The sequence below is a fragment of the Pomacea canaliculata genome, linkage group LG14 (genome assembly GCF_003073045.1).
Source record: "Pomacea canaliculata isolate SZHN2017 linkage group LG14, ASM307304v1, whole genome shotgun sequence".
In the NCBI taxonomy this organism is placed as follows: domain Eukaryota; kingdom Metazoa; phylum Mollusca; class Gastropoda; order Architaenioglossa; family Ampullariidae; genus Pomacea; species Pomacea canaliculata.
In genome coordinates, this window is record NC_037603.1 from 225,680 (window position 1) to 244,171 (window position 18,492).

Here is an 18,492-nt window from a genome sequence, read left to right on the forward strand (position 1 = left end):
GCTAGGTTGAATAGCTTCTTATGTACAGTTACATTTAAATATACATAAGCAAACTATCTAACCTTCAGATCCAGAGAGGTTGTTCCGGAATATAAATAGTTTTATCTCTTTTATGTTAGAAAGTTTGAGTGACCTGCTCCTTTGCTGACCTGTTTCAAAAGTTGTTCATATCACAAAATTCTGTCAAAGGACCTGCATTGCTGTCTAAAAACTACTGACCCCGCCGACATCGCTGGTGTGTGTCTGTGCTGCGATCAGTTGTGTGACCCAGAGACCCCTTGTGACGTCAGTAGTCACGTGTTAAAGAAACTCGGCGAATGGTGGAAACGACGTGTGGCTGTGTCTGGGCCTGACAGTCACATGACACGTCACATGTACAAGACACTAGTAGCACGGTAAGATACACTGTGTACAATTAGTATCACAACATCAACTAACACTGTACGAGTGTTTACGTGAAAATAACATGTTGATATCAAATGTACGTGTGGTGACATTCAGTGGAAGACTGACATTGATATTGAGATGACAAGTTGTTAGGTCTACTATCATCACATCCTCCCACAACCTCCTCTATCTCACCTTAGTCGTCACTAAACACTCTTGAGCTTTGAGCCACTCACCTGTTATTTAGGTTGTTTACATCTTAAGTAGCTGTTGGTTGTGTACGCGCTGTAAATAAACATGTTTATAAGACACAAGAGACACAGACTGAACAAGTCTCACACACAGTAAAGTATTCAAGAATGTCTGTCTACTAATCTCCCGTCACCTTGTGAGTGTCTGTGTCACCAGCTTAAGTATTTACTGCTCATTACACTCATTCATTAACCCCTTGTCTCCCAGTGTTCTGTCTAGAGGACAGCTAATTACAGACCGCTATCAGGTGTACCCAACCAATCACGTGACCAATGCTACATACAAGGAGCCTGTGAGTTGACTGTTGTAGCCATTGTGAGGAGTTTGCCTTGTGCCATGTACAGTGTCATCGGCAGCTGGTAATTTGTGGCTTTGAAGACATTTTGTGTTATTGGCTACAGGTGACAGCGTCTACACGTGTAGTGATTGTAGACACAGAGAGACTGATGTCATTTCACCACACTATACACGTGTAGTGATTGTCACTGTAAACTGTACGTGTGTCCGTTTTGCTAAAGATCATTCCAAGTGCACGAACACAAAGTTAATATCTTGTCACGTCACATCGTCATGTCAATAGCACATTGGGATGGCTAGTGCTTACAATGAGTTGATCTGACTTAAGTCTCATTTATCTTATTTATGTACTGAAACATGACTAGAAAGTGTATTTCCATGGAGGAAGTGGAAATGTTTCTTGAACAGTGCAATAAAGAATACTGTCTGTGTGCTGCCACTGTCAGAAAAAGAAGAGATGAAGGTGATGATGATCTTGCCAGCGACTGTAACTGATATTTCAAGAGAATTAGAGCAGAGAATAATGTGAGACACACTTGAGGCCAACATCCTCCTGTGAAACTCATTGAGGAGTTTTTTAGCAACAGGTATAGGATGTAATGGCTAAAGACACAGGTATAGGATGTAATGGCTAGAGACACAGGTATAGGATGTAATGGCTAGTGACACAGGTATAGGATGTAATGGCTAGAGACACAGGTATAGGATGTAATGGCTAGAGACACAGGTATAGGATGTAATGGCTAGACACAGGTATAGGATGTAATGGCTAGAGACACAGGTATAGGATGTAATGGCTAGACACAGGTATAGGATGTAATGGCTAGAGACACAGGTATAGGATGTAATGGCTAGAGACACAGGTAGAGGAAGTAATGACTAGAGACACAGGTATAGGATGTAATGGCGAGAGACACAGGTATAGTATGTAATGTCTAGAGACACAGGTATAGGAAGTAATGGCGAGAGACACAGGTATAGGATGTAATGGCTAGTGACACAGGTCACTATTACACTGATGTTAGAAGCGACAACAAATTTCGTACAAGAACTTTGTGACCAAAGAGGAGTGATAGAGCTATAGTGTGGCTTTTGCACTTCTGCTCTACTCCCGTGGCAGGCGGACGCACGGTTAAACTGACCGACAGACAGAGGGCGCTACAGCCGAATACGTAAGAGAAGTCATCGCTCCAAACGTATGTTCGCGAATTAAAAGACCATTCACGTCACGACGGTCACATACTGTAGGGCCGCGGTTCTCAAACGAAGGTGGTCAGTTTTTAAAAGTTTCCCATACCGGTATTAGTGAAATTAGCTTACATTGCTCGCTAAGGGGGGGGGGGGGGGGGGGGGGGGGGGGGGGGGGGGAACGGACGTACCTTTGTTCGTCAGGGGGGCGTCACAAGTAAAAGGTTGAGAACCGTTGCTGTAGGGGAAGGACAGCCGCGGGGCATTAGTGACGTTAGTGACGGGGCGTTACGATTTAGAGAAGGTCAATATTATCACAAAGCGAGACAGTGAAAAGACAACCAGCCGGATTACGTGACGTATTGCTAGAATGCTGGGAACTGTGTCATACACTAACTGTGGTGCGTGAGTACGTCATATGGTGTCAACTAGCGTCTCGCATTACGTCGTAATTAGCGGAAATACTCCCACGTCAGTGGCCGCGAACCTGCCTGACCTTTGTTGATCTGAGGGTCAGCACTGCCACTGGCTCAATATTCCGCCTTCTGTCAGTCAGTTTACCCGCGCGTCCGTCCTTCTCGTGAGAGAGAGCAGAAGTGCAAAAGCCACACTATAGCCCTATCACTACTCCTTCGTGACAACTTGTTTTATCTCTACAGGATTTGGCTTCTACCAGCTTGTGCATAAGTGTACTGCAGTGTGTGTGATTGTGTGGGGTATAGACTATCGTATTTAATACTTTCACCTCGTCACAACATAGTCACTGGGAGACTGTGACCTGCCACAGCATTTACAATGCTACACAGAAATATCTACAATGTCAGCGAAACTGGCTTATTTTGTACTTTGTTGCTTGACAAACCTGAAAGTGCGGGGAAAAAATACCAGGCTATAAAAAAAGTTATGCCGTCAAATATGAGGACTGTATCGCCAAGGCTAGTTTCAATGTTCAGTCAGGTGTGTCTGACGTTGTACATGACCATGATGACAGTGACGATGTGAGCTTGAATGATGTGCTACTAGATGACTGGGACAGATTGACCTCTGGTGCATCTAAATTCAACTTCGACGAATTTTTTAACTGCGACGAGAACTCGGAAACTTGTTGTGAACTTTCTTTTGACAAAATATGCGAGGAAGCTGCGTGTGTGACACACAGTGGAGATGGAGTTGATGGCGACGCCGGAAGTGACGACGACGACAATTGAGAATCAACAGGTCCACCACCAACAAGTTTCCGAAGCCCTGACAGCGCTGGACACGTGAGGGAAGTTTACCTTCAGGCCCCTGGGGGCAGCGACATGTTGGAACACGTGATGTTGTAAATACGAGCACAACTCACAGGACAGGCCACCTTGGATGAGTTCCTCCCCACGGGGACATAAAGTCTTGTCTACACACGGTCACAACCTTGCTGCTCACCTGTTGGACTTTGACATCGTAATATGTTTAGACAGGATTGTGACATGCGGTGTCTGGCATACTTTCTCCATGTCTGGATGTCACCTGAAGCAAATAAAGTGTTTCCTCTGTGTCACGTTTATTATGGCGGTCACTTGAGAAACGTGACATCGAGGTTTTACTGTAAATATTTTATGAAGATTCTGTACAGTTTGTAATAATTATGTGAGGTTACTTTGTTTATTCACTCAGCTAAACTATTTTCTCAAAGCTAAGAATAGCTATTGTTTCCTTTGTTGCCGTTAGATTGCGGAGGTGACAGTATTTATTGGTGAAGAGAACAAAGTTAGAGAGAAGAATTCATGCTTCAGCGCGACATGTACAACTCTTAGTAGACAGTAGACCGTTAGTGACAGAGAGAGAAACAGAATTTAGTAACTATACTTTCAATTTTTGGGTTTGTTTCTTATCATAGTAGTAAATAATGTAAATCGCTCAAAATATGTATATACTGTATATATATCGTTGGTCGTTTTAATAATAAGCTGAGCTCAGGTATCCAACATTTGTTTGTTGTAGGTTCTGTGGTCCGGCGACAACAGTGACTGTGCCATGCACATGTCCTCCACGTGTGAGTGTCAAGACCCTGGGTGAGGCCGTGTGGTGGACAGGAGAGTGCTACACTGCTGTAATAACACTCTTCCCGGAGCAAGTTCACCTGCTACACACGGCGCCTCCCACACTCTTTGTCACCGGACCGCCCGGTACAGGTAAAACTGTGGTGCTGCTGCTGATGGCCATAGAGTGGCTGCGATGTGGTCACCACGTCTACGTTGTCAGTAGTTGTAGTGAGAGTCTAGCAGCGTGCACCATGTTGTATCAACTGTTGCTGCAGACAGTAAAGACACAACAGTCAGCAGGTGTATCACCCGGTCAGCCTCACCTCCTACAGTATGACCTTGATGGCGGAGACGACGTGGAGAAGGCCTTCAACGACTTGTCACAGGCGGCGAGCGGAGGGTCGTTGTACGTCATCGCTGATGAAGCAGTGAGTGTGAACAGGTGAGTTGTACAGCGTGTGATGTGATGATACACACAGGTAGATGCTGTCTGCATTTACTAAATTACAACAATTTGGTGCTCAACAGGTGATGTTTCCTCTACAGTTGTGACACCTGATGGAGGTGTTGTGTTGTCAACATAGATTTGTTTTGATACATCGGCTGTTACACAGATTGTGTTGGAACACGTGTCATTATTGTGATATCACTTGATGACATCATTGGTAACAATATTACACATCATACACCAACAGAATCAAACATTAATAATAGTACACAGTGTAACGCGTGTAGCTACATCCTATGTTTCCGTCATGTCTACAGTATCAACAAATTCCAGACTTTGTGTGAGTTGCTGCTGACACGCGTTCCTCGTCTCCATCTGTGGGCGGCAAGTTGTTACATTGAAAACGCACCCGTCGGCTGGCAAGTGGAATATTTAACCAGACCCCTCCGCTCTCCTCCTGCCGTCGTCAGGGAAGTCGAGCAGGACATGAAGATCACTACATACCGTCATGTACTGCCGTACAGTCAGCGAGGTGTGCCCGACCACACAGACGGCCCGCCAGTCACACGACTGTATCACCGAGGTCAGGGTCACTCAGGTCAAAGGCCAGTTAACTGTGTCACGTGCGGTCGTGAGGTGGGCAGCTTCCTACACAGTCTCCGTGTTGGTGTTACAGGTAGGTGTGTGTATTGTGTAGTGTAACGTTGTTTACAGTTAAACACTTACCTGTGTGATAAATAACGAACGGGTGAGAAACAGTGTTGTAAATAAGACTGTGTTAGTGACGTGTGTCTCTCAGTTTACGTGATGACGTCACGGTGCTATTGTTTATATCCATGTTGACAGGGAGAAGCACAACAACATCTACAACTTTGACCTCTACCAGTGGCGGCACAACACCACCCTGTCTACAGTGGAGAGACGTGCTGGTGTTGTACTGGGGTAAGGTTAGTGATCAGTCGGGTATGGTCAGAGGACTGCAAGAAGCGAGTATCCCAGTGCGGGTGATGAAGGATGATGACATCGAGGACGTGGCCACGGCCCGCAGCGACGTGGTGTGGGTGGTGTGTGGAATTCACGTTCGTGGTCTGGAGAAAAAAGTCGTCGTCTGTCTGGCGAACGCTGATTACGGTTACTTTACCTCTCCTCGACTTGACTTCATGTCCCGCTGTACGTCACAACTTGTGATTGTGTCAAATAGTCGCTAGAAGACGACTGACACTGACACACCTGTCACCTGCTGTAGTAGTGTGTCAGTCTCTTACACCAACAATTGTCTTTTAGTGTTTGTCCTCTTTTACCCTCAGTCTATCAACACGTCATCACCTTATGATGTAATAGATATCCGTGTCTCTGCTTACAAAACAATTAGTGTCAACACGTTTGTCAGTTTAAGAGAGGTGTGTGTGTGCTAATGTGTCGTCATATTCGTCCGTGTGTCAGTCTACCAGTGTCATATCTGTGTCACTGTGTGTATAAGATGTTGTACACGTGCTGTCAAAGGGCCTCATCAGACTGTAATGTCAGTGTCGTGCACTAAAGTGTTCAGTCTGATATTGTTTACTGCCAGTGGTAAACAAAGTGGACAGAACTCCTAGACTAACTACAGACACGAGTGGTCCATCAAAACCCGCTTCACTGAGTTAAGAGATTTATTGATGTAAACACAACAAACACTAGCGGCTCACTGATACAACACATGTTACAAGTTTAACTGTTTGGCACAAACACATTCACACGACGTACAAATGTTGTTTCAAATCGTTTATAAATGTCGCCCACACGTTTCACAATGAATGTTTCAATAAAGATTTTTGTTGTTAGTATAAAACAGGTACAGACTGTTGTTAAGTGGTTAAAATAGTTTTAACAGTCATGTCACCCACAGGCGCCACGTGACCACTGTTTCAACAGTCAAACAACAGGCTGACAATATAAATATACAGCAGATAGCAAATAAACCAGTAAATAGCAGTGAGAGAATACAGCTCATAAAATGTAAAATCAAAGTAGACCTCATCCAGCAAACAAAGACACGTGTTTGTTTTCGATAGTTCACATCACAAGAAGTAAGGTTACAGACCGAGTACTAAACCTAAAGAAAGAGGCGCTGCTACCGATGAAGATAACACCGCTCACTCAGGAAGCAGGAAACAGAAGGTAATCCCTAACGAGCAGTGTCTTTCATCTAAAAAGAAAAGCTGACAACAACGATGTGCAGGGTTGTCCATGGGACATATTTTTCTATCCCGTCCCATCCCATGGCAATTTATGCCTGTCCCATCTCATCCCATCCCATGGGACGTTTCCAATGGGATTCCCATGATAATAACATTCCTATGGACAACAATGCTGGTACGGCCAAACCAATTTTCGCACTTGCTTTTAGCAGTGGAAACCTATGTTCATTTTTCCAATAATTTACTTACGCAACTGCAAATTTCAGCGACAATTTATTTTACAATATCAAGTATCGACTACCATGGGAAATACAAATGTGTGCTGTCCCATCCCATCCCATCCCATGGGACGTTTCCCAAGGGATTCCCATTCCTATGGACAACACTCACGATGTGAAAAGAACGGGTCAACCTTTAACTAATAAAATAACTAAGTGATAACCAAACAAATAACCAAATAACTTGCACTGGCTGCCTTACAACGATCAGAAGGAAGAGAGTTGTGGATGTCAGTGAGACACACCTGTAGGCTACCTGGTGATAAAACATGGCTACCCTTCACATTGCTGTGTATGACATCTTTGCTATGTAAGTATATGTGACCACTAGCTCTATTATATTAAATAATATCACTAGGTCTATACACGAATAATATGTGATACACGATAAAGAACACTACATCGACTGTGTGACCTTTTCACCGGCGAACTGTATGAAGAAATCATTATGGCGGGATGTAAGAAGGAGGCAGTTGATAGGAAGTTGTGTGTAGGTGGACACGGTATGGTGCAGACAAAGAAAAAGCAACACAAATGAGTGTAAACACACAACAAAAACACAGATCAAGAGGAGACTCAGATCGAAGAACAAGAGAGTGCAGTCCCCTTAAGTCAGTTAGGCGAATGGACATCACTGTCGGTTTAACTGTCAGCTGGTCTCAGTATATTATTTCTCTACATTGTCGTCAACAGACATTTGTTTGCTATTTTTCTAGTAATTTCCCGTGAAATGTAATCCAGGCACTTTACGATGGACGCGCTCGTAGCAGACGAACCTCAGCGTCAGTGTCGCAGGCTATTTTTATCCTGCTGTAGAGGGATAGGGCAGATAAAGATCAGCTGACGTTTGTTGTGTTTGACGTCACCAGTCGTCTGCTCAGCGCTGTTTCTAACGTACTTGTGTGGCTGTTGGCTGTCCATTGCCTCTTCTATCCTTGTGCGCATGTTTCTTGTGGAGCAAAGCTTGGAGATGAAAGTGTCCGATGGTGTCGGCGCTGGCTATTATTTCAGCCCCAGCCAAATGTTGTTGTCAACCTCGGAGTTCAGCGTGTCCTGGTCAGTCGTCTGTCAGCAGCAGGCTGTGGTGGACGTGCCAGGCGGTGCTGACCGTAGTACATGTGTGCCACTGTTGGACAAGATCCACCACTAAGCCGTTTGGGTAAATAAACGAGTTTTTTCTCCTCTGATTATAGAATTTGGAAAAGCTGTGATCGGTGAGTGCGTAGGTGGTTCTGCTTGTGCATGTGATCAAATCAGTTTGTCCAGGAACTAATATCCAACATATGTCCGTGGTTTGTCTGTTTTGCATGGTCTGGAAATGTTTACGAGGAGGAGTTTGTTTTAATGATGTGTTCCACACCATAGAGAAAATATTTCATAACCATTTTTGCTATCACCACAACTGACAATCACAACTACTCAGTACATATACACGTCATCATAACACAAAGTCACTTTGAATTTAAAGCTTTGAAAGGTCAATGTCACACCAGAGAGGATCCTCTTTCATCACATCTTGATAATTAGTATCACTAATCTAGCTTCTCTTGTATATGGTGCAGATATGAGTGCATGTGCATACTGTTTCAAACTTTGAAGGAAATTCGGAATCAGTGTATCACTTTTTGAGGATATGACAGTGTTTTGTGGTATTTCTTTGAGGTACCCCTAATAGCCCACTGGGAAAAAATAAGTATTATCTTATCTTGTAGAGTACTTTCATCATTTTGGGTGATCACGAACTTTTATCCCCTGGACTGCTGGCAGATCATTTTTTTCACTTAACTGCTAGAACGAGGCTCGGGACTACAGAACTTCCTGTTAAGCATACCATGGTTTAGCGTAGAACTTCAATGGCTATGTCAGCAAAGTCTGCAAGAGTAACAACAATAAAGAAACACACAAAAGGCGTTGACGATGGATTGGACATGTGCTCCGCCAGCTGACAGCAGACCTCTCCACAGTCGCCCTGCGATGGACTCCAGACGGCAGAAGAAAACAAGGTCTCACAAAGGAAACTTCGAGAACAGTGGAAAAGGAGATGAAAGGAAAGGGCTGGACACGGGGTCACCTGGAGCGGGTTTCAGGCGATAGACATTGGTGGCGGACTATGGTTGAGGCCTTGTGTGCAACATGATGCACGAAGAGGATTAGATAGATAGATAGTTATGACGCATAGTTCAGAATGATCACACCCAATGAGTGGTGCTTAATTCACATAAATATTATGAATCCGAATCAGGCACATATTATTGTCACTGGGTAAATCAAGGTAATTATTACTTTAATTAACTAAATGTCTACAAACAGCCCCTAATTATGAAGCCAAAGAAGAAGCCTCCTCAAATGACACCAGCAACCTTCTTCTGCTCATGGTCTAACGAAATTCCGTCTTTTGCAAATCTTGTGCAATAAAACCATTGGTTAAAACGATAAGACTACATTTAGCCTTGTGTGCTACGTGGTGATAGTGTCTGAGTGTGTTAGTGTGTGTATGTGTGTGTGTGTGTGTGTGTGTGTGTGTGTTAGTGTGTGTTAATATTCGATAGTGTGTGTGCTAGAGTTAGTGTGTTTGTTAGCGTGCATATTTGTGTGTTAGTATTAGTGTGTATGTAAGTGTGTGTGTTTGTGGGTGTGTTGGTGGTTGTTAAATTTAGCATGTGTGTTTGTGTCTGTTACTGTGTCAGTGTTAGTATGTTAGTGTGTTTGTGTGTGTGTGTATTTGAGAGAGAGAGTAGGAGAGCATTAGACGGCTACAACCCCGCTATTTCTATTGTTTTGATGTGAACAGTTCAGCTCAGTGCTATTATTTTCTTCTTGACATTTTCTTATCTCGAATGACGCAGCGAGCAAGAAATTATATAAAAAAACCCCACTGCTAATGTTATCTCTTATGGACTTTGTACCACTACCTTGTGATAAGAAATAATAGAGGATAGAGCACCGGCCAAGTAAAGACTAGTGGGTTATTCCTCCATTTTGTAGAGGTAAATGGCGAGGCGACATCTTGTGTCTGGATTATTATCGACCGTGAGTACAGACAATCTTAAGTGAGATAAAAATTATCAAACTTTGGTGGAATAGTCTTTTCTCTCAAATGTGATATACGTAGGACAAACAAGCACAAAGTGAATTTTAGTCTCGTCACTGTAACTAGAAGGACATTGCATTGAGAACTGTTGTTTAAAGTAGCTAAGGTTGTGACACTTAACATTCATTACACCTCATGTAAATGTAAGGTGTCTTCACAGTTTTTATTTATGAGGTGAGAGATATGGAGTAATCTATAAAGCTGTTTTAAAAGAATATACAAGAAACATAACCCACTATTATCATTATATGGTTCAGCCAGATTTTGTATTATTAGTTTGAAGTAACTTTTCTAATAATACTAGTGCTTTCCTAGATACACACTTCGTAGAATAGAATTGGTATGTATGTGTCAATGTGACCCTCCACGACGAACTCAATTAGTCTTAAAGGGACTGTAAGGCAAAATAAAACTGCTTAGAATCTCGTCAAGAGTAGGATCCACTTGAATCTCGTCTATTTTCCCGTCTGTTCATATGGGAAAAGTTGAAGGCTTTGTAGAATGTTGTGTTTAATAAGATAAATTACATTTTTCGTTTACTTAGACGATGTCTCGTTCTCCGTCACGTGACCTTATGACATATGACGAAGACTGCTTACCACGTGACACAGACAGTTTTCTATAAATGTGACTATCCACGGCGAAATGAGTCTTAATTCGCGCGAAGCAGTTTTGTGCTCGTGGCCCCGAAAGATGATAGGGGTCAGTTTTGTGCTGTTTGTCTTTTCTTTAAAAATGTATTCTTTGGTTTTAAACTGTCAGGAAAATACACTGCTATGTTAAAATAAAAAGTAAAAATTGACTCTAAATATGTTTGATCCAGGTACCCTACTGCGATCCGTACCGATTTGAGACGAAACTCAAACGCTGTTTTGATACTGTTTACCTGTCATAAACCCATCGTGTTATACCTCGCCAGAAAGTTCGGAGTCTGTATGTTCAACTTCTTTAAAGAACGATTCAAATATTAACCGATCAAAAGACGCGAAAGTTTAGGAGTAATAAAACCCGGTCGGCCATCTCAACGATTATCTTTGAACTCGCTTTTCTCAAAATGGCCGCCAATATACTATCACACCTCAAACGTTTATAACATAATCGTTGGACTAGAAGAACAACTTGTGTATCAAAAGAATGCAGATAACTGTCATTGCGGTTGTAGAGTAAGTATGGTAGCCATCATGCTAGTAGCACAACAATGACACCAGTGGACACATAACTCTGATTATCAACATCGCGGACCACGATTTCTGTCCTTAGAATCATCGTCATCAGCAGTTGTGGATTATCAATGTCACAGACCCACTTTGACAACAACTGTTTGTTAGAGACTTGGCTCTGACCTGTTTGCGGTCGGAATTAGGCAAACAGTAACTATCGTGACAGCTACGTGCCTATCACGTACAGAGGAAATGATGGGCCCTTCTCTGTACACACATTAACACGTGGTGTGTTTCTGTACCTATACAGGTGTTGTACTCAATGTATAAAGCGTCACAAGCTCGCTATTCACCGAGTATAATCTTGCATACTTAATATATAAATACATTTATTGCCCAGATAGCAAGGAAACATTTTTTTTTTTAAATTTAAATGTTTGAAAATAAAACATTTAAAACAAAAATGTTAAATAAATGTTTTATAAACATTTACAACGTTAACCTTTATGGCTGCGCGTGATGACGTAATTTTTAAAACACGTCACAATTTGATTGGCGGCATTCTTGGAGGATGAAGACTACTTTAGATGGAAATCAGTGCATCCAGCAGTGCCAGCAGGACCATTGCCAGACTCATTGCAACCACAAGTGGAAAACAAGCGTTTATGCCCACAGGTGAATGCACTAACCACCAGAATATTGCCACCACGACCTGAGCACCCCAATGACCAACGGAGTGACTCTCTGCAAGGAGTACTAGAGGAGACAGACCTCACCACTGCAGCAGTAGAAGGAGATACCCAGAGAGTGTATAACGAAGGTAATTCAGACAATTTCATATTATGGGTTACTTTTCTTGCTTTTTGTTTTGCCTGTTTCATTTTGTTGTGAATTCCCTTCACAATCTCAAGTTGAACATAGTGTTGGTTATACAAGTTTCTTATTGCCTCACAAACCACCATTGATTGTCTTCATTCACCTATAAAAATTAATTGTCCACTTTTGCTCACAGTGCTGTGTTCATACTGTTGCAGCATTAGCCTGGCTCATTCTGAAACAAGACAAAGAATTGAAATGAATGCTACAGGAAGTAAAAGATATGGTGATTCATTCACTGATAAGCAAAGACCAGCCTGCTCCAGCAAAGGATGCCTGAATGTTGCCAGAAGATTTGATCCTTCCAATTAGAACACAGCAGGAGCTGTTCGAACTGGATGGACGCCTTGATGATGATTCCTTTCATGAATTACTCATACGTAAAGCAGATGTCATTGTTAAAGCCATGATTGAAATGATAATCTGTAATAATTTCGGGGAATTTTACAGCGTAGCTTTACATTTTTTAAAAACTTATGTTGTTATAGGGAATTCATTTGAGAATGAGCAGTTCTTGTAAATCTAACATACATATATAGTGTGGAACACAGTAAGTCAAATTTTAAATCCAGTTTCAAAGGGTTTCAGCCTCATAAACTTTATGGTTATTGGGGAAGGAAACATTAAATGACAGCTTTTTGTATGGACCTTGAATGGTAGGATTGGAAATAATTAAAGCCATGTATATTTTTACTACACCCTTACTTGTTTATGAAGTGTGGCATACTTTTGACAGATATGTTTCTTGTCTTTTAATGATTTGCAGATCAAAAGCCTCTCCTGTGTGGGTGGAACGAATGCAAAGGATTGTGCGAAAAGAATCATGCGATGACTCCTGACCAACATGGTTGCTCGGAACTATAACAGGAAAGGACAAAAGGGAGAGAAGTGTGCTTTCAAGGGACCGAAGGTGCAGGCCATGATCTACAGTAAGTGATGTTGTATAAATGTTAGTGTATATTATTATTAACGTTATAGATATATGATATATTGTCTACACATACTTTGACAAAAAAGAGGTGCAGATCTAAGTGCTTATTTTTGTATAACATGAATTGACAATTTTCATTGCTAGCGCTACAGTTTAAAATTATTTTTAGCTCTTGTCAGTATTAATTGTGCTTCTATGGGTGAAACTAGCGTAAAAACGGAAAGACATGGGGAACAAGCAAAAGCACCATAGAACTGAAACAATATGTATAGTGTGAGACTTCTTTCGTCCATCTTTAATCTATAAACCTGTAGCCCTTCTTTAATCTACAAATCCCAATTTTCCCATTTTTGCTATCTGCAGAAGCTGTACAGAAGAACCGTGGGTATATGGAGGCTTCCGATAAAGTTAGTGAAGGAGCCATCACAGAGTGGAGACCAATGCTTCAGCAGACAGTGTTGTTCCACCTGTCCGTCGTCCTTCCCGCCCGAGCTGCCATCCGCATCAGAGAGCGACGACTCCTCTCCCAGCGACAGAGAAGTCTAGAGATATACACGTAATGTCTACGACGACTGCAATGCCACCTACAGCCGCCGAACGTCAGTACTGGTCACATAGCCATTTGCTTCCCACGGCAACAGCAGGCAGTCCTGACAGTCCTTTGTCACTGGGTCTCCCCCACGCTCAAGAGCTGTCTGTCACATATAACACTTCTGTGCTTTTGCCTCCTTTTACTCCGCTACACTGGCATGTATGACTCCCTTTGCTGCATAAGGAAGATCAGGCTTATCACCAAGCCACTCTTGACCCTAATTGAGACGCTTGCTGATATTTAGCAACAATGTCTCATATTTGAGATATCTAATAATTACGTATAAGAAGGTTTTAGTATGTTAAAATGAAGGCATGTGGACCTGATAGTGTTCGAAATGCATTTTTCTTAAAGCCGCTTTACCAGACATACATGAACTTTTAATTGTTCAGCCTTGTTTTACAGTGTGGAAATTCTCATACGGCTGGAATGATATGTCCCTTGTAGAAGGGTCGAGATGATAATTTGCATGTTGTTATCTACAAAGGGGTAACTGTATTTTTTGGTGTATTTTGTACATCATCCAATTGTATTTACAATTCACTATTTTTTTTAAATCAAAAGGTCTATAAGTTTAGTTTTAGTTCAATTATTCCTTGGCACTCGGCACGGAGCACATTGCAGCACCACCTCACCTTTAAGTATTTGAAATTGAAATATTTAAAAGTATTAATTTAAGAAAAAATTTAAGAATAAAATTTAAATTAAAAAATTTAAGTAAAAAATCCTATGCATTGATTTGTCAGTGTTTAATTAATTCATATTCTTTTTCTCTTTTTTGAGTATCATTTATTCATTTTTATCACAAATGGTCACAATTTTGTATTTGCTATTGTATGATGTAAATGTCTCCTGGGTTTATACAAAATGACACGAAATATGTTTTAATTAAAACAAATGAAAATCTTCTCTGTGTCTTTTTTGGCAAGTTTGAAGTGAAACTGCAGAAAGTATGTGTGAAATGTGAAACATTTAAATTAGGTTTACAAAACATTTAAAAACGTTTAAAAAATATGTGTCATGTGAAACATTTAAACTAGGTTAAAAAACACTTTAAAAACGTTTAAAAAACGTATGTGATGCAAAACATTTAAATTAGGTTTTAAAAACATTTACATATGAATATTTACTAAATGTTTTTAAAATGTTTTACAGAAAAATGTTTATAAAACGTTTTAAAAACATTTGAAAAAGGTTTTAAAATTGTTTGCAGAAAACGTTTTTAAAACATTACTTTGATGGGCATAATAAACGTTTTAAAAACGTTTTCTGCAAACATTTTTTAACGTTTTATGTAAACATTTTAAAACATTTTTAAAACATTTTTTAAATGTGTCCATGCTATCTGGGTGTCGCCCACATGTGTTATCATCTGTAGCAGCCAGATTCTCAAGCTGAGTGAACACACCAGTCTATTTCCCGTCCAGAGGAAAGAGCAGACGACAGACGATTCCTCTGAGACACTTGGTCCTGCACAGAGGAGAGCACTGTCAACCATGTCTGACAAACAACCGTCTGCTCCACAACAGGTGAGACAAGGTGGAGACACCTGCTATTAGGGGAGGGGTGAGGCGGAGAGAGGTCAAGGAAGTCAATCCTTGTACCAAAGTTAAAAATGTTCTTTAATCAAGTTTACAAGTCAGTATGTGGTCTGTCTCACACCAGAGCAGTGATGTCATTGTTGTCATTGAGAATGTTGTAATCAATCATCGTTAATTTTACGCACAATATTCAGCTTAATTCCGTCACGTGACTTTCTTTAATTGTTCCTGAAGAGATAACAATGATCAATAATTTATTTCATACCATATGAGCGGGAAAGATACGCTATTAAACCTAAGGCTTGATAAAAACGATATAAATTATATTTTAAAAACAGAAATTACTAACTAGTGTTTGTGATAATGTAGGCGAGAAGAGGTTTTGTTGTGTGTTGAGTGCGCGGTTTGATGTGAAAAAATATTTGGTGTGTCACTGTCATGAGCCAGTTACTATTGATATAACAGAGGTCATCATCATCATCATCATTATAAGTATCTATGTCAAAGATGAATTATGAAAAATTCTGTCATGTCTTCTTGTGTACCTTTTACCCTGAGAAGCTGTGTGTACTGTGTTCATTCTCTGATGTTCACCTGTAACTGTGTAAGCGCCATTACAGGAAAAGCCCCTGAAAAGAGGAGGTGGACCAGAAAGTTCTAGAGGCGGTGGCCGTGTTAAAGTTCACCTACACGCCGTGACCAATGAACAGGCTGCACTACTTATGGATACAGGTACATTCTATCTTTCGGTTGTGTTATTCCTAAAGTAACAACAGAAGGACGCAGAAAAGAAAATGACGAGGAGACACAAAACAAGTTAAGAAGATAATACAATATAAATATGTGAAGCACACTACAAAGTTTTATTTATTTATTCGTCCCAATACTTGTAACGGTCGCTAGTGCAGCACGTGGATAAACACGGAGCTTAAGGTCCGTCACACGTGTCTGTCTTTAACGATGTGAGTAGGTCTTGCACTAGACGATAAGTCCTCTCCTCGTTTGTAAGACAGTTCGTCCTCTCACCACCTCAACAGCAAATTCTAGAGAGTGGAGATAACTGAGATAATTCATTATCATAACGATGTATTATTGTGATGAAAAGGCTAATAGAACATTTATATAGCACTTTGTCACTACTATGTTTAGAGTGCTTTACAGAAGTGATTTACTCAACAGAATAACAACAGACCACGAACCAATCTTTGCTACAACAGACAAGCACACTTGTACAACACAGTCACAAACACACATGTGTACCACAGACACTCATACAGCAAGTACATGTAATTACAGACACACCTTGTGCACACTCAGGGTCAGGACACGGTCACAGGTAAATCGTCATTCACAAAAGATGTCTTGAGTTTGGGTTTGAATGTGAAATGTCAGAGAATCAGTGACTGACAGGTAATCTGTTCCAAGTTCTTTTGTAGAAGAAAGACTAATGTTCTTATGTCTTGTAACGTTTTTGAGAAGAGTGTTTAAATGTGTCTGCGAGCGCGTGTAAACATCTACATGTAAACCACGCTGGCTGCACTCTTCCACCTTTTTCAGCAAAAAGGTCCGGCCAACGATTAACACATTTAATGTTTAGGAAATTAAATGGTGACGAAATGAGGATGAAACAAAATAAAAGAACACTACTCCCTTACCGCCCTACCCTCTCCTATGGTTGTCTGACGGGCTGGCGAGATGACCGACTGGACCAGCAGATTAAATCCAACGAGTTATATCCCGAAGTTCGTAAGTCTAAGGTGGTTAATGCCACATCACTTGTATCGGCGAAGCTGATATATTCCAATGGGATCAATACCTACACCACACCATAGAATACGAAGTGATGTCTGGCCTACACCTTATACGGTTGAACGTTGCAGATCAACGCCGATGATCGTTAGCGAATCTATAATCCTTCAGGAGTAATCCATGGTGGCCAATGCCATATCACTTGTATGGGTGAAGTCGATACACTCACATCGAATCCCTACACCTCAGAATACAAGTGATAACCTCTCACAGAAGAACGTTGTATATAACGTTGAAGGCCGTTAACGCAATGTTAACTCTCTACAGAGCTCTTGATTCTCTCACTGCTCGGTCTCGACTGTCCCGAGAAACGTTAGATCCACTAAGTTAACTGGCTCATTTCCTCCTCCTGACCAATCAGATCATTCGTGACCAGGTAACTAGGACGACCTCTTAACAGCCTTTCTTGGAGACTGTGGCGACCAATCATGAGTATAATGTTGCAGGCCTAGTTACGCTGTGTCGAGCTTACTTACGTCACTTCATACATGACGTAAAAGACCGCGCGCGCGACTGCCCTCCCCTGACATCAAAGGGAATTAAAAACAATCGGAATCTAATTAGATTCGCCTGAATCGCGAATTGTTACATGTCTTTTACTTAGTGGAGACTGAGTGATTTTTGTTTTGCATAATAATTGTTACATTTACCACAAGTAACCACGTACAATTCACTGTATATATTGTACATAACTTTAAAACCAACTGTCATAGTTACAGGTCAAGATGTCCCAACAGAACAGTGATGACAAATAATCTTGTTTACAGAGAATGCGCGTCCACTGGAGGAGGTCAAGAAGAAGACAGGCGCTGATGTACACTTTGACCCCATCCCGTCACCTGTACCAGGTATGAAGATTGTCATCATCCGCGGTGTCCCATCTCAGATCGAGGCGGTCGTCAGGCTCATCAGGCAGATGACTGGTAGTCAGGTTAGTGCAGTAGTGACTACAATACAATCAGTGTTACAAACAGATATCAACACTAAACAGTAGAGGCTGCAATCAACAGCAGGCAGCAAGAGTGACTAGCAGTAACATTGAATGATAACAACTAATTATCAATGATAATAACTAATAATGAGCGGTTTTGCTGCAACACTATAAATATAGTGAATAACAATAAGCGTTATAAACAGCCAAATTACACAACAGAAAAATGAAGAAATTTGACAAGGCTTACATTTTTGAAAAAAACAAGTACCGGAATAAAGTAAAACCATCTTAAAAACGGATACAAATCTAAACTAAAATAATTTGACATAAACTTTTTTTCCACTCACCGAAAAAATATGACTCAGTAAAAAGATGGAGAAATAAACTCAAATGAAGTTACTGCAGTCAGACAAACTGAGGTCTTCTTCGTACAGGCAACACTCGCAGAAGAAGTTCAGACATTCTGGCTCCAGTGGGTTGAGGCCGCGTACCCTGACCTCGAGTCTC

The 18,492-nt window shown here is 41.2% G+C and overlaps 3 protein-coding genes across 7 annotated transcripts in view; all 3 read left to right on the forward strand.

Annotated features, from left to right (window-relative positions):
* Positions 1-4,150, forward strand: part of LOC112554924 — a 116,003-nt gene extending 111,853 nt beyond the window's left edge. For 2 of the 5 annotated variants that reach the window (XM_025222995.1, XM_025222994.1), the window contains exons 7-9: positions 190-395; positions 847-998; positions 4,105-4,149. In XM_025222995.1, the coding sequence (XP_025078780.1) occupies positions 190-395; positions 847-940 (300 nt within the window). In that variant the 3' untranslated portion in view covers positions 941-998; positions 4,105-4,149. Of the gene's footprint in view, positions 1-189; positions 396-846; positions 999-4,104 lie in introns of all 5 variants that reach the window. The other 3 variants (XM_025222998.1, XM_025222997.1, XM_025222996.1) reach the window with 3 other exon arrangements.
* Positions 1-18,492, forward strand: part of LOC112554923 (von Willebrand factor D and EGF domain-containing protein-like) — a 535,332-nt gene that overhangs the window by 178,859 nt on the left and 337,981 nt on the right. The window lies entirely within an intron of this gene.
* LOC112554925 overlaps positions 1-18,492 on the forward strand; it is a 153,139-nt gene that overhangs the window by 7,812 nt on the left and 126,835 nt on the right. The gene's annotated exons all lie outside the window — the stretch shown is intronic.